Genomic DNA, 16938 nt, shown 5'->3' on the forward strand with positions numbered 1-16938 from the left:
GACCGGCTGCTATATACCTTAAAATGGCTATAAGGTACCATTCAGCTGTCTCGTGTCTATTTCATTTTAGTATTTAGCCATTTGTTGTGTTGAAGTATAATTTTGCTGATCTTGGCACATTTTAGGATAATCTAGACTGACTTGTAACTCTAACAAGACATTTGTCGACATTTAAGGTGCAGAATATTTCCTTTTTTTGGGGTGTGTGTGTGTGCAGGAAAATCCTCAACACCATGGCGAGGAGTAACTAATCTTTGTGTCTCACCCAGCGAGGCTTGAGCCAATCCACACCAGCTCTTTCCTGTCAGATTCCAAGCTCTACTTTTTGTTGTTTGTCTATTTATTTTAGGTTTTTTTAGTTTGTATGATTGTTTGCTGTGAGGGGTTTTCGAATCAATCCCGATGGTCATTGCGAGGGAGGGCGGGGGTCGAGAGGTGGAGTCAGGCTCGGACCAGAGAAAGCTCTCCTCCCTGGTCCCGAAGGATATTTGTTGTTCTTCTGAAGAAACACTTATTTTTTTAAAACAAGAAATTAAAAAAAAAAGAAACACTTTCGTAGAAACATAGTATTACATATATTTCTTTACCTGCACTGTTACATTTTGGGTTTAAAGGTGCTTCATCAGAGTGATCAGGACAGTCGAAGTCTCCATCACACTGCCATTGGCTATTTAAAAGACATCGCCCATCCGCACAACTAAATTCTTCAGCACTACACTGTCGGTACCCTACAGACAAAAAGAAACAACCCAAAAACTGTAATAATGTGGGGGAAAAACAATAGGGACAGGGACGGTTGGGGATGGTGGCAGGGGAAATCCCTGCGCCTATGCAACTGTATCATGAAAAATAAAAATTTCTAAAAAATACAAATAAAATCTGCAAAAGTAAAATAAAAGGTATTCAGTGATACTGCATCAATTCAGCACACACTTAGAGCTAATTAATCATGCAGGCTGCTATGCCTCCCAATGGGAAAGAATCTTCAGTTCTTTCTGGTTCAGTGGTCTTTTTGCATCAAATCTTGATGATGTGGAAATGGGTCTAACCTGCAGAAAATAAAACTGGAAACAAAGTCACTTCATTTCTTCATCGTGAGAAAACAAGAAGGCAATCCACTTGATTATATCACCTCTCTTGATCTATTATTTATGTTCTAAAATTTTCTCTTCAAATGAAAGCAAAACTAAAAGCTGTTAGGATATATTTTTAAAGACCGGGTTTTGTGAGATACAGTGCCAGGATCTACGGATGGAATGTTTCTGAACTGAGATGACAATTGTAATAAGCTGTAATGCTATGCTTAGTTTTTACCAGCAGGATTCAAGTGTAAATATGCTAAAATGAGAAAGATTTAAAAGTCAATTTACAGAATAAGCCTCCGAATTATCATAGTAATCCTATATATTGATTTTTAGAATCATTAAAAAGCTTTATTTAAATCACAAAATAATCCCATCTTTTGTTAATGGCCATGACTTTGTAAGTAAAACTCATTTTATGTTCAATAATTACTTCTGGAATGGATCTTCTTTAAGTTAATCAACAACAACAATAAAAAACATTTCTATTATAACTTCCTGATAAGTTCTGGCAAATATTTTACTTTTGGGAGAAGTGGGCTTTTTTTTTTTAAACATTTATTCTTATTGGAAAGGCAGATATACAGAGAAAAGGAGATGTAGAGAAACAAATGTTCCATCCACTAGCTCACTTTCCAAGTGGCTGCCTGCAGTGGCCAGAGTCATTCTAAAGCCAGGAGCTTCTTCTGGGCCTCCCACATGGGTGCAGGGTCCCAAGACCTTGGGCCTTGCTCAACTGCTTTTCCAGGACAGAGTCAGGCAGCTGGGAAGGGAAGTAGAGCAGCCAGGACAGGAACCAGCACCCATATGGGATCCTGGCACGTGAAAGGCGAGGATTTTAGCCACTAGGATACTGTCCTGGGGCACAGATGTGGTATTCTATGAGCATCGCTGACAATGTGTATAGTGGGTAGAATCATGTCTTTGAATACATGCATCCTATCTGAGTGTCAGTTTGTGTTCAGGCAGTTCCATTTCTGATCCAACTTCTTGTGTGCAGCCTGGGAAAAACAGCATAAGTTGGGCTTAGTGCTTGTGCCCGAGCACCCACATGGGAAACCTGCAAGTTCCTGTCTCTTGGCTGCAGCCTGGCTGAATCTCAGCTTGAGTGAACCAGCGGATGCCAGATATATCTCTCCTTCTTTTTCTGTCTCTCTAGCTGTAGCTTTGACTTTTGAATAAATAAATACGCTTTAAAAAATTTATTACAGCTAAAATTTCAACAAAAAAGCAATTTAAAACCATATACTTAATTGAAATTTTTGGCATATTTGAATATCTCCTCCTTCTTGGAAACTTACTTTTTCTTAGAAAATGTATTTAAGTCCATCCACTCCAGTAGAACAGACTTTACCTACATACTGTTCTGCAACACAGTTCATTCTTTTCTTTATTGTCTAAGCTTCTGTCCCTTTTCTTATCACCAGCTGGTCTTGGATCAATCACTTTTCTGCATCATCTACAGAATCAATTTCCTTTTGGAGATAACAAATACCAAATGACAAGTGTCAGATTCAATGATGTCGCATATTGATATCCATGTCACGTTTTTTATAGCACTTGATGATGCCAGCCGGGCTACCCTTTTAAAGATAATTCTTGACACTGATAGTCCAATTTGCAGGGTCCAATCTTTGCTTACTGTTCCCTTTTTTTCCCTTTTTCTTTAAGAATTTCACTTTTACATTACTTGAAAATGTTCAAGTCCTCACTTCAGTTCCTCAGTATGTCTTATTTTATTCTCTTCCTTTCTACTCCATGTAGGAATTATCATGCCTCATTACAGCTTGAATGTGACCTTTATGCAATGGCCACCAAATTAATTTGATTTACTCATATGGTACTTCAAGTCTCTAAGATCAAATTTTAAAAATTACTTTAAAACTTCATGAACTTAACATGTTGACATTCCAGAAGTCCCAAACAAGTTCTTCATTACCTGCCTCTCCTCTCCCCTCATTCTCTCACATCAGAATTGGTCCTTTTTTTTTTTCTTTCAAGATTTATTTGTTTTTATTGGAAAGGCAGATATACAGAAAGGAGGCAAGACAGAGAGGAAGATCTTCATCTGTTGATTCAGCCCTCAGGAGGGAGGCTTCAATGGGTGGAGCTCAGCCAATCCAGAGCCAGAATCCAGGAGCTTCTTTCAGGCCTCCCACTCAGGTATAGGGTCCCAGGGCTTTGGACTGTCCTCCTCTGCTTTCCAAGACACAAGCAGGGAGCTGAATAGGAAGTGGTGCCGCTGGGATTAAAAAATGTGCCTATATGGGTTCTGGGCATGCAAGGCGAGGATATTATACACTAGGCTACCGCACCAGGCCTTCAGAACCGGTCCTTAACTGCCAGCCTCCAAGAGCAGCAAAGCCATCCACCAAGTCATCAAAGAAAGAACTTCTCTTTTAACTTACACAGCCAAATGTTCTTGAATTCTGACACATTCTTTAACTTCCATTACGCCATTCCCAAACTTGTTCAGAATTGCATTATTAATCATCACAACTCTCATAGCAACATTCTATGTTATTCTCCCTTAGGGCAGTATTTTTTTTCTATCCTACTGAAATGCATAGATCTAAGCATATATTTGACTGTCATATTTCATTCTCTTATTTCAGAATGTACAAATTCAGGCTTTTGGAAATCTGGTTGTAACTTAACTTTAAAAAAAGAAGAAGAAAAAAAGACTGATCCTATATATTTGAAACGCAGAGTTAAGAGAGAACAAGAGACATGGCGCAAACTAACTCATCACTACTCAGCCACCACATTGACTTAGAAATATTTGGATGTATTTGTTTACACAGCTAATAAGGGGCAGAGACAGGATTCTGACTCCAGAGCTTATGCTAGTAGACACCACACCAGGTCTCTAGCATTGAAATACTATTTCCTCTAATATCGTTTTTTGATATTCCTAATTGCCTCCCATCCACCCTTCTCCAAATTAGCTTCTTAAGTCTAATCCCACACATAGCATTTCTTATTCCTGTGTAACATGTTAGTATGCCCTTTTTTTCCAACAAGATGGCACTGATGGCGAAGAAGGAAACTCCTGCCTCTCCCAAAGCCAATGAAAAAGTCCTGAAGGCCAAGCAGGCATTGTTGAAAGGCGCCCACAGCCACAATAAGACCCGTAGATTACCCACCTTCCTGCGGCCCATGAGATTGTGCTGCAGCGGCAGCCCAAATACCCTCAGAAGAGTGCCTGCATGAGACAATAACTTGACCACTATGCCATTGTCAATATTTTCCTGATCATAGAATCTGCTATGAAGGAGGTACAAGGAAATAGCATGCTCCTGTCCATTGTGGATGTCAAGGTCAGACACCAGATCAAACAAGCCATGACACGGTTTTATGACATTGATATGGCTGAAGTCAACACCTTGATCAGAGTTGACAGAAAAAAGAAGGCATACATATTGCTGCCTCCTGATTTTGATGCTCTGGATGTCACCAAAAAAACTGGGACCACTTAAACTGCATCCAGCTTTCTAATTCTAAATATATGATTTTCACCATAAAAATATATATATATATCTTGATCTCTCTATATATATTTTATGTATCTATATATATATACCTATATATTAGCCAAATAAAGTTTTACCTGAGAGGAGTGTTATCTGAGGGGCAGGCATAACTTTGCCTCCAATTTAGATCTTACGATGTAGCCTTTTACAGTAAGCCACATTGAATACACATCATGCTGGTGAAATAGTCATAACAAAAACTGGTAATCACTGGGATTCGTATCAGAGACCAAAGCCACAGACAGGATATAGAAGACAAATACAAGTATGTCCTCCCATGCACATGTGAAGTACACAATTATTCTATAAAAAACATTAGGTCCACAAAAATTTCAATTTCATTCTGTAAGTGTTGTAACACTGCTGCTTGCAAAATTAGCACATCGCTTAGCACCCCATATGGTCGCTGGTTCTCATCCCAGATTTTCCACTGCTGCTCCAGCTCTCTGCTAATGGCCAGAGAAAAGGAGAGGATGAATGTCCAAATGTTTGGGGCAGTTGCTGGACACAAGGGAGTCCTTAACTGAGCTCCTGGCCCCTGGCTTCAGTGTGGCCTAGCACTGGGCACTGTGGCCATCCGTGAAGTGAACCATCAGATAAAAGATCCCTCTTTCTCATCCTTTGTGTTTCTCCCACTCTTTGTAAAGCTAATTTTTAAAATAAATAAGTAGATCTTTTTGATAAGAAATTTTTAACATTTCAACCTCAACATGGCATGTTTAATACATTAATATTTATTCAAAAATTATGTATCTATTTGCAATGTGATTATTGGGGAAATAACACTTGGAATTTCATGATACCTTGTGATAATATTAATTTAACTTGTCAGTATATATGTACAATAAAATGTAGTTTTCTTGTGATTTCTGAATTATACTTTTGTCTCAAATATTTTATTTGGCTATGAGATTGAAGAAGTTAGGAATATGTTGTCTTTAAATTTGAAAATACCTCAAGCCAAAGAAACTTTTATAAATGTTTTCCAATATCACTACGGACAAAATTATTACAAATAGACACAATTTCCATATAATGATACATTTCAAAAAGATTTGTTTTTTACTGGAAGGGCAGATTCACAGAGAGGAAGAGAGAAAGAATGAGGGAGAGATTGTTCATTCACTGTTTCACTCCTCAAATAGCCTCAACGCTGGAAGTTGAGCCATTCCAAATCCTGGAATCTGGGTTTCCCATGTGGATATAGAAGCCTGAGGCTTTGGACCATCTTCCACTGTTTTTCCATGACATAAGCAGGTAGCTGGATCAGAAGTGGAGCACCTAAGACGTAAACTGATGTTTACACAGGATGCTGGCACTTGTAGACAGAGGATTAGCCATATGAGCCACTGTGCTGGCCCCAAATAATGGTGCATTTACAATAGAGCTTAAAACAATCTCAGGTGGTATGACTGTGTATTCTGGAATCCATTACCTTTTAGTGACATTGAGAGAGGTCTTTGCTGTATTAGTTAATCTCTTGAGTCCATGTAAATGATTATGAGTCTAAGAGTACATGTCACATGAAGCTGAGTGGTACTCACCACACTGCAGGGACTCATCAGAGCCATCGCCACAGTCATCATCATGGTCACAGACAAATTGCTTGGGAATACATACTTTATTACGGCACATGAAAGTATTCTCATTGCATGTATTATTGGGAGCTAAGAAAAACATTGCAAAAAAATAAAAGTTACATGAGCATTCATTTTATCTCTATCCTATTAGCCATTTTGAGGATGGGTTATATTACATAGAATAATTTATTTTCTTAATGTTCACTGCAACAGATAACATATATCTATCTATATCTATAACTACCTATCTAGTTAGCTAGCTAGCTAACTATCTATCTTTATAAATTCAACTATTCCAAAGTGGTCCTGAAACTGCAAGTTGTGTAACAATTGACATGTTGGATGAACGATGTTTTGAAATAACCATATGAAAAAATGATTTATTTAAAACTATAGCTCAATTTTCTTCCTCCACACATGCCTATAATATTGCCTATAGCAATAAGAATTTTTGTTACTTATGAAAAATAGAGTAAAAAAAGCTATGAAGTGGTAAGATTTATCATGAAAATGACACCATGGGTGCTATCAAAATAATTATTTCCAAACAAACATAAAGCTTTAGGGTGAGTTCAAGACAGGGGCATTAGGCAAAGGTCAAAATCATGAAACATTGCAGTGCACTCCACTGTAACTCTTACACAGACATTAAGCATTGATTAATGAAGTTGACCATCCTTCCTTAAGGAAAACTGATCAATGACAATGGTACTGCACTGAGTCCCTTTAACAGTGGGGAAAATGTCTAACCCAAATGAGTCAGAAAGCATGACCAGAAAGATGACTCTCAACACTACACACACAGAAGTCAATGGCTTAAGAGGATAATTTTAAGCTTTTCAGTTTACTTTTTTGACATTTAAATAGCAAATGTTGTGGTAAGACCAAACTCTAGCATATTATAAGTTTAATAGTTTACTATATGTTCTGTAGAATATTGGAAACAGGAAGACATTGCAGTGACTACTACTTCATATTTTTATTCTGAAGAAGCCATATATCTCCTCGGAGCACCTGTTTCTTTATTTGTTTAATATACTTAATAACATTTATCTGTTCCCATTTCTTAACTAGATAATATGAAGCAGATCTTTTCATCTTAAGTATACAGAAAATTCAAAATGGTATTTTTAATCCATACATTCATACACTAATTAGTACATCCAGATACTAATTCTTTCTGGAGGCTCCTCCAAAACACTTCACTGCAGCACTATTGGATTCCAAGAATGTAAACAAAAAAAATCTTTAACAAAAATAATGCACAGTGGGCTCTTGAGGAAAATGTAGATGCCCTGAATTTTTCCCACCTCCATGTCTTTCTAAAAATGTCTCTTTATTCTCTGTGATCTTCAACACTTCAATAGCATTTCTGCTTTTCTTTTTAAAAACTTTCAATGAGATTTCTAGAATTTCTCACCATTCTTTGCAATGACCTAATACACACCCCTGCTTGAGTTGTCCATAAGCTTTTTGAAGCCCCTCGTAAATATATTCCAATATTTAAGAGATTATACTTATTATCGGCCAGGCTTATTAGCCCTTAGACAAACTGTCTCTGAATCTATGAGCTAAACAATCTTTGGTTTTGTTTCAGTAGTTATGGGCATAGAGCTTTAAGTATGTAAAACAGATAGTGTTCTTTTATTTTAATTAAATATAATTTATTTTCAGCATACTGTTTTGTTCGAGTATATGGAAGGCACCTGAAACATGAAAATTTGTGGTATGAAAATATGTCTATTATAACAAAAGCAATACTCTAAGTTACTAATAATGCCTCTAACTTCAGATACCATAAGAGCTTGTGCAAGTCAAATGAATTATAACAATGCCAAATCTGAATTATTCTTTAAAGCACTAGGTAACAGCAATTTATTTAACATTAACACTTTCAGGTCATTTGAGTACAACTTGCTGCACTTTAGCATAATTTGCTTAATGTTACCCATGTGGTCCAAAAGTGCTAATATGCTTCCCAGAGTGTTAACTTGCTACAATAGCAAAACCATACTGGGACCATCTGGCTCCTTTTATTGAAGGATAATCTTTTATTACACAGCTCTCTATGGCCCCATTGACCTCTACAGACAGACATCAGTTTTAAGTTCAAAGTGAATAATTCTACAACAGTATGAGTTCTTTGTGAAAAAGGTGCAGCAAGGTTTTCTGTTTACTTTTCACCTGCTATAATATTAGTGAATACACACCCACATATGTTTACACACACACTACAGCTGCAAACATGGAGATTGAAAGGCATGAGGGTGGGCCGCTTGGGAAATAGCTGGCAGAATTCCTTTCATCAAGAAGTCACAGCAGTATTTCTGACACATTGCTCAGTCGAACAGGTACCTTATGTGACCTTGGGATCTGCTTTCAAATATTCTGCGTCTTCATCCTCCTGATCATGCAGAGGAATTTATCTCCATTTTTACTACTGAGTAATCCTCTGAAAATTTCTTGAGAACCAGTGTCAGAAATTTAGCAAATTGCCTGACCTTTAAAGGTGTCCTCTGATCCCTCAGCTTCATTGAACTAGATGCCGTACTATTTTTACTTGACCCGTAGGTTAATACTCTATCTGTAGGACTAATAGGTGTTTACTGACCTCCTGATCAGTAGTTATCTAGGATCAAAGCAGTCATTTACAGAGTATCTGGAATAGGCAATCAAAAGCCTTCAAGGGGCCTGGGCTTGGAGTTAGAGGTAGAGTTGGAAAATACAAATCTGCTGCACTCTCACACATGCTGTGTGGATCTACTATCTACTAACAGTGAAGTGATAAATTAGTGGTCATCCAGGTGGTTTTAAATGGGTAATCCCATTCTGCACATTTAAAACACTCTGAACAATGGCTACAGGGGCTGAACTCCTCAGATAACAACATTCCACCTGATCAAATCTAGTACTGTGTATGAGAATCGGGATTGGAAAAATAAAGAAAAATGTGATATTATGAGTAAAGGAACAAGTGAGACATGCTATAGCAGTTTTCTTTGACACACAGACCCAGCACGTGCACGTGTCCATACCGCAGCCTGCTGTCGAGAGCTCATCACTTCCATTGGGACAATCCCTTTCACCATCGCAAAGCCACTGTCGGGGCACACAGGCATGGGAGCCCTGGCAGTTAAACATGTCAGCAGCACATGTTATAGCACCTAAAACCAAAGGAAAAACTCCATGAAGACCGCTCGGCATCTGCCAGACAGTATCAGCACTTCCTAACTAAAGGAAAGCAAGCAGAGGAATGTGGCTTACCAGGAAGACACTGAAATTATTTGGAGCCACTAAACATGATCCTTTACTTATTGATGTCTATACATTTCCCTCTAAGAATGCATTCTGTCCTATTTCAAGTGTTATATATAATAAAGCTCTATGTAAGAAAAATCTTAAAATGTTGCAAGGCATAAGAATTTCATAGAATGATGAGAAAATGGAGATAATATTTTCAAGACTTAAACCTACGATCATTAAAAACATAGCAATAAAGATGATAAATGCCTCCTTTTAAAGAAAGATTTATTTGAAAGAGTTACAGACACATAGGGAGACATCTTTTACCCACTTTCTTACTCAGCATGTAGCTGTAAAGACCAGGGCTAAGCCAAACAGAAGCCAGAAGTTACATGCCTCACCTGGATCTGCCATGTGGGTGGCAGAGACCCAAGCCTGTGGACCATCTTTCACTACATTTACCAGGCCATGGGCAGGGAGCTGGTTGGTAAGTGGAGCAGCTGGAAATGGACCAGAGCCTAGAGCTGCAGGTGGTCGTTTTACTTGCTATATAGAAATGCTGAAGCTGAAACTACACTGATTGTTGCTTCATGTGTGCTGAGCACTTAGTAGATTGACTTATTTAATTCTTGCAATGATCCCATTAGAGAGAATTAGTTTTATTTTACAGAAAATTCAACTGAAGCTCAGAGGAAGTGAAAAGCTTAGAACACCACAGACTGTACAAGATGCACCTGCTGAGCTGGGAGCTCAAAACCCTTCTGACTTCGAAGCAGCTTTATTATTATTATTTCACACCTTCTGTTGCTGCAAAGAATATGTTTATGCATGTTCCCCTGGCTTTTGTATAATTAAACCACAGAATCTACCCCTTCTTTGATATACTAGTTCAATGTCCCTTTAGTCATAGAAAGAGGTTTTCAAAAGCATAAAACAAAAAAAATCTTGTTCACTCTGTAAATTCAAATAGTTATAAGTAGTCCATATTTTCTTTACATAAGATGAGCATAATTGTATGTCCATTTGATTGTATTACCTAATGCCATGACGTTTCCCTAGCCTTTGTATATAGACACAAAATGTTTTGCTGGGATTGGGGGGTGGAAGAGCCTTGACTTATTTGTTTATAGATAATATTTGTTGAGGGACACAGTCACAGGGTCCACTATGCACCATCTTAAATATGTTGCATTCTGGGCGCAGTGCACTGGCCTAAAGGCTCAAGTCCTCACCTTGAATATGCTGGGATCCCATATGGGCGCCGGATCTAATTACGGTGGCTCTACTTCCCATCTAGCTCCCTGCTTGTGGCCTGGGAAGCAGTTGAAGATGGCTCAAAGCCTTGGGACCCTGCACCCATGTGGGAGACCTGGAGGAAGTTCCTGGCTCCTGGCTTTGGATCAGCTCAGCACTGGCCGATGTGGTCACTTAGGGAATAAATCATTGGACGGAAGATCTTCCTCTCTGTCTCTCCTACTCTGCATATCTGACTTTGAAATAAAAATAAATAAATCTTTTTAAAAAATTTGCTTTCTAATATCCATGAACAATCCAGAACTGATGTCCAGAAAATGTATATAACAGATCAATATGTCAAGGTGAAAAATATGGCTGACTAGATTGATGGAAGGTATCAGTTTCCAATCACTTACTCTCCCATGCATAGAGATGTTCTGAGCAGAAAACAATTTCATTGCAATGTTTTCTATTTGGGCAGTCTGTAATGATAAACTGAAATCTGTTAGTGATCTTTTCCAACATTAGTAGGCCTGTTCTTGATATACACTTCAACCTAAAGTCCAGGATGGCAGACAAATGTGGAAAAGTCCTTGTGATAATCCAAATTTGCTTATTTGATTGACTTTTAGTGGAAATATGTCTATTCCTGAAAGAAATGTGACAATAATTAGATAAATGTTGATTTTATTTAAAATTTATTCATAGCTCTTTATTATATATTAGTATATAATATGCCATTAATATACTCAACGACAAAATTGCTTTCACAGAAATTATTTAGTATTTCTTATCTCTCTACTAGGTGATGAGGTATCACTTCAGTATTCTCAATTCAATGTCGAATTCCTATAATATTTTTATTGCTTGAATTGAGGTTCTTCAAAAACAATAGCATTATTCCCATCAAATTATGATTGGTATAAATCTTGTCTATGCTCATATTATCGCTTGAATTTTTTCTCAACATTGCACATTAGAAACAGCACTGATCTGGCAATGCATAGATGTAGTTCTGTGTGACCTTGGAAAGACTAGTGTGTGGATTTCATGAACTCTAAAATGAGGCTGTGACTGGGAAATTCAAATATAACTCTAGCAATGAAATGACACAAGGCTCTTTTCAGCTAATTGTCTGTCACTCTTAATTATACTCCCCAGAATCTATATTAAGGATGTGCCAAAACATTATAATCAATTTTGAAAGAAAATGGCCAAAGAAAAAACCACTTCATAATTGGCACTGTTGTTTGAGGACACATTATCTTCTTGTGGTAAAAGAATGCCGAGGGAGAAAGAAGATACCCTGATTGGATTACATATCATATTTGCAATTTCAGGAAATCAATTCAGGTTCTATTTTTGCGGTCACTAATTAGCTGAGTGACATTAGGTAAGTTTATCAATCTCTTGAATTTTGAGTTTTTCATCTATTAAATGGAGCATTTGGACAAGAATTAAGTCTAGAGAGTAAGACGCCAATTAACATCTCCACATCCCATCCTGGAACACCGAGCTTCACATCCTGGTTCAACCTCTCATCTCTAGCTTTCTTCTAATGCAAAGCTTTGAAGGAAACAGATGATGGATAAGATGACCAAGTCTACTTACATGGGAGGCCTGGACTTCACTTTGGGTTCCTGTGGTTTTGGCAGGGATCAATTGATTCTCTCTCTCTCTCTCTCACTCACTCTCTTGCTTTCTCTATTTCTCAAACAAGTAATAAAAGTTGAAGCTGAACTAGTCTATTGAGATCCCTGATATCTTAGGGAAGAATCTGCCTTTATAAAGAATGAATGCTTTGTAGCTAAGATCAGGGTATTTTTGAGGTGTAAAAATAGAGAAAGAACATCAATAAACGTCTGAGTAAGATGTTTGTGTCATAAAGTTTGGAAACCACAGAGATAAATTATTTGTGAATTTATTTTCTTGCGTTAACATATTCGGATCAGGTAACAGCTAATATTTGGCCTAAGGGAGTATATGCTTGTATTACAAGCTGAATATTATATAAAATACAGACTAAAGTTAAGTTAAATAATCAGTGTTTTGATACCAAGGGAACAGATATTTTATGATCTTAATCTTTTTATTAATATCACAACACTGATTCTTAGAAACAGGATTTCCATAAAAGGAGAAAAGCAAGAAAAATAAAGCACAAATAATTGGAAATAAACTCACAGATAGAGCACACATCGATTAAATTGGGTAAGCACAATAATTATCTAAAGAAATGTTCTCAAACCCACTTAATAAAGAATAGAGAAGTAAGGAATAAAGTGAAGCTGTCTATGACTAAAGAATTGGAAAAACGCACATACGAGGAACTCAACTCTCGAGGATATCAGTCTATGCCTTTTATGCAATCTTCTCCTGGAAATTATAATGGATACATAGCAATTCACTTCCTCACTTTTCTCACTCCGTTGGAAATTCAGTTAATAATCTCTTGTACACTATCTGATAAATATTTGAAAAGGAATCACTTGACACACTGAAAAATTAACTGAGAGAATGGGAGAAAATATTTGAAAACTATCTAACTATCTGATACAGGATTAAAATCTAAGCTCTATAAAGAGAACAAGAAACTCAACAACAGCAAAATGAACAATCCAATCAAGAAATTGTCAAAGGAAATGAACAGATCATTTTCAAAAGATGAAATTGAATGGCTAACAGACATGAAAAATTTCTCAGGCTCACCAACAATGGGAAAAATGCAAATAAAAACCACAATGTGATTTCATTTCACCCCAGGTAGAATGTCTAGCACCAAAAAGGAAAAAATTAAAAACAGACAATAAATGCTGACAACAATGTTGGGGAAAGGTACACTAATCCATGGACACTGGGAATGTAAATTATAGCAACCATTATGGAAGGTAATATAGAGATCCCTCAGAAATCTGAAAATAGATGTACCATATGACATGGGCATGTCACTCCCGGGGGGAAAAAAAGTACTCAAATTTCAGCATCTGAAATTCGTATGCTCATTATAGATCGACTCTTAGCAGTAAGAACTATGTGTATCAACTGATGACTTGATAAAGAAAATATGATGTATATACACTAAGTCATACTACTTAGCTGTAAAAAAAACATAAATAAGTAAGAAAGAAAGGAAGGAAGAAATGAACAAATGAAAGAAGGAAGGAAGGAAAGAGGAAAGGAAGAGTAAAGGAAGGAAAGAAGTAACGAGGGAATGGAGGGAACCTGTCTTTTGATACAAAGAATACAATCAGGCATTTCCCAAAGTACCATATTCAAATATCCCACAGACATATGAATAAATGCTCAGGTTTACTAGCCATCAAGGCATGCAAAATAAAAGCAAAAAGAGGTTTCACCTCAACTCAGTTTGAATAGCTATTATCCAAACCCAAATACAATAGCACTGAGGATGTGAGAGAAAAAGTACTCTCATCCACTGCTGGTGGAAATGTGATCTAGTGCAGCCAGTATGAAAGGCTGTGTGGAGATTCCTCAGATGTTTGAAAACAGATCCAGCACATGACACAGCCATGCCATCGCTTTTGTAAACTATTTCAGTGAAATTAAATGAAATCCACGTATGAAAAATTTATCTGTACCCATGATTATAACACTCAGATCAGAGTAGGTAAGAAATGGAATCAACCCAGACAATTGACCATCAGTGAATGGCTGGATAAACCAGAGATTTTATACATACACTGTGGAATACTACTGCACCATAATAAATGAAATCCCATCTTTTGCAACAAAATGGATGCAGTTGGACACTATTACGCTCAGATGAGTAAGCCATTTTGCAGAACACAAATATATAGATTCCCTAACCTGTGGTGACTGATATATGATATATAAAAAATGTGATATATAGGTGCAAGAATGACCATCTGATATAGGGTTACAGTGTATAGCTTTTGTTTATACTGCTGTGGAACACTAGGATTTCTTTGCTTTTTTTATTTGCTTGCTTATTTTCTTATGTTCTTTATTATTATCATTATTTCCTACTTTCCATGGGTTAATAGTATTACAGAATGAAATGTAAAACATGCAAATTAAATAAAAAATGAAAATGGAAACATAAGTCAACTTTATCCTTTTATAAAATAAATATTTCAGCAAGATAAAAAGTTTTTTTTCACAAAAGTCAAAGAAAAATAGAAGGAATGAAAGAATGGAGGAAGGTGATAGAGGAAAAGAAAGACGATAGGAGGGATGCATTATCTGCTTTGGAACTGTAGCTACAAAATACATAAAATTTGTTCTCTTCATTTCAGTGAAAAATTTTAAAAGCCAAGCAAATTGACTTTATAGATTGCATGTAACAGGTAAAAAGACGTTTTAAACATACTTTCAAACTTACAAAACTGAATTTAAAATTCATTTTAAATTACATAAAATAGACATTTTAGTCTACATGTTATTTAAGACAATTCAGTAAAAAGAATCCCTACAAAAGACACACATGCATAAAACAGCCATAAGTAACTGGTGGCATTTTAAAGCCACATATGAGTTTTGAAAGATAAGGTTATTCTACATGTGAAGGGTCAAAAGCTGCAGGGTCCGGTCTCCCAAGGGTTATCTCCACACCTTAGCTTGTTTTTCAAGGGGTAACAGGATGCGCAATCTTGGCCTGATACATTTAGCTCTTGCCTTAAACACAAGTTCCTGCTTCCCCTTTATCAAGATGCCCCTGGGGATCTTAGGAGCTGCTTCAGCATAGAAAAAATACTGGGAGGAACCAGAGAGTATAAAAAGCAGACTGCAGTTCAATAAAGCGGCATTCTCTTTGCACGAATGGCCCAGTGTGTGTTGTCTTCTTTGTAACCCTAGTCCCTCTGCTCGACTCGGGGTATACAGCGACGTGGGCGTTGCTGACAAAAAGCAGTTTCCCCTTCTGACTTGGTAATCTTAATCACTGAGGCTTATTCTAATGCCATAGAAAACTATAAATAAAACACAGAATGCATTCATTATGACAGAAAATGGAATCATAAGTATAAAAAGTAGAATATGATACTATGAAAGTAATTAAAGCTGCTACTTCAAATGTACATGTAAAGGTAAAATGTGGCTTAATAAATTAGAGGTCCAAATTATTTATGTCCACTAAAATGAGCACACACAGTGTCTACAAGGGGATGGAATACAATTGAGCAACTCACCACAAATGTTATCATTTTCATCTAACCCATCCTCACAGTCATTCTCTCCATCACAAATCCAGTGTTTAGAGATACATTTATGTGCAGAACAAGCAAACTGGTTCCAAGAGCAAGAAGAATCTAGAGAAAACAAGGCTTGTTTTAAGTACAAAAGAAAAAGTAATCAGTATTAATCATCTTCAGAGAGACATGATTGTAAAATCAACCATACTTGAACAGAGCAGATGGGCTATATGGAATGTGAAGGACAGTTTGTACTAATTCTTGGTGCTGCTGACTATTCCTTCAGCTGTTTCTTCAAAATGAATCTCATAGGAGTTGCCTTTGATCCGTTCTGCTGTCACTGTTCTAAGTATGCACCAGATTGTCATTCTTTAAGAACACGTAGTGCAGATATAAAGTGAGAATTTCATGGAAGACCATTTAGCACAACAGTTACAGAAATTACTTGGAATGTCTGCATTTCATGTTAAAGCGTCTGGGTTTGCTTGCTGACTCCAGTGTGACTTCTGCCTTCTGCCAACATAGACTGTGGGAGATATCTGTGATGGGTAGAGATGTAGGAGCAGAGCTACCCATGTGGGAAATGAGGGATGAGTCCCAGTCAAGTGCAGGGAAGTGGGGAATGAGGGAAGCCCACTGGGATGAGTCCCAGCCAAGTGCAGTCCCAGCCACTGTAGATATTTGGGGGATGAACCAGAAGATGAGAATTTTCTCTATCTCACTCTCTTTCTAGTTTACAAATAAATAGAACAAAATATCTAATTTAGGTATCCATCATCTTAATTTTATTATTGCTACTTTTATTCCAATGAATAGCAAAAAAATTATATCCTAAGCAAGGTGTAAATGGGGTGGACTGACCTGTAAATATATTTTTTCAAGGTTAGATGACTAAGGAGTTTTGAGCATAATTACAAAACAAGACTTTTGCACTTATGTGTACATAGTGCATTGATGTTTTTAAGTCAGTTTTGGGGAATATTAGAAATTATTAAACATCATATGAGTGTCTCTTTTTTCTGCTACATTATGTGCTTGTAATCATAGCATATTGATATTATTTTCAAAACTGGCTTTGTATTTGTGCACTTTG

The 16938-nt window shown here is 36.9% G+C and overlaps 1 protein-coding gene and 1 pseudogene across 1 annotated transcript in view; one reads left to right on the top strand and one right to left on the bottom strand.

Annotated features, from left to right (window-relative positions):
- The window catches only part of LRP1B (LDL receptor related protein 1B), a 1366825-nt gene that overhangs the window by 246245 nt on the left and 1103642 nt on the right, over positions 1-16938 (bottom strand). The window contains exons 53-56 of the mRNA XM_058664204.1: positions 15843-15962; positions 9231-9359; positions 6160-6282; positions 588-728 (exon numbers count right to left, since the gene is read on the bottom strand). Coding sequence (XP_058520187.1) covers positions 588-728; positions 6160-6282; positions 9231-9359; positions 15843-15962 — 513 coding nt within the window. The remainder of the gene's footprint in view (positions 1-587; positions 729-6159; positions 6283-9230; positions 9360-15842; positions 15963-16938) is intronic.
- Positions 4107-4561, top strand: LOC118757851 (large ribosomal subunit protein uL23-like; annotated as a pseudogene).

Source organism: Ochotona princeps, chromosome 5 (assembly GCF_030435755.1).
Source record: "Ochotona princeps isolate mOchPri1 chromosome 5, mOchPri1.hap1, whole genome shotgun sequence".
Lineage (NCBI taxonomy): Eukaryota > Metazoa > Chordata > Mammalia > Lagomorpha > Ochotonidae > Ochotona > Ochotona princeps.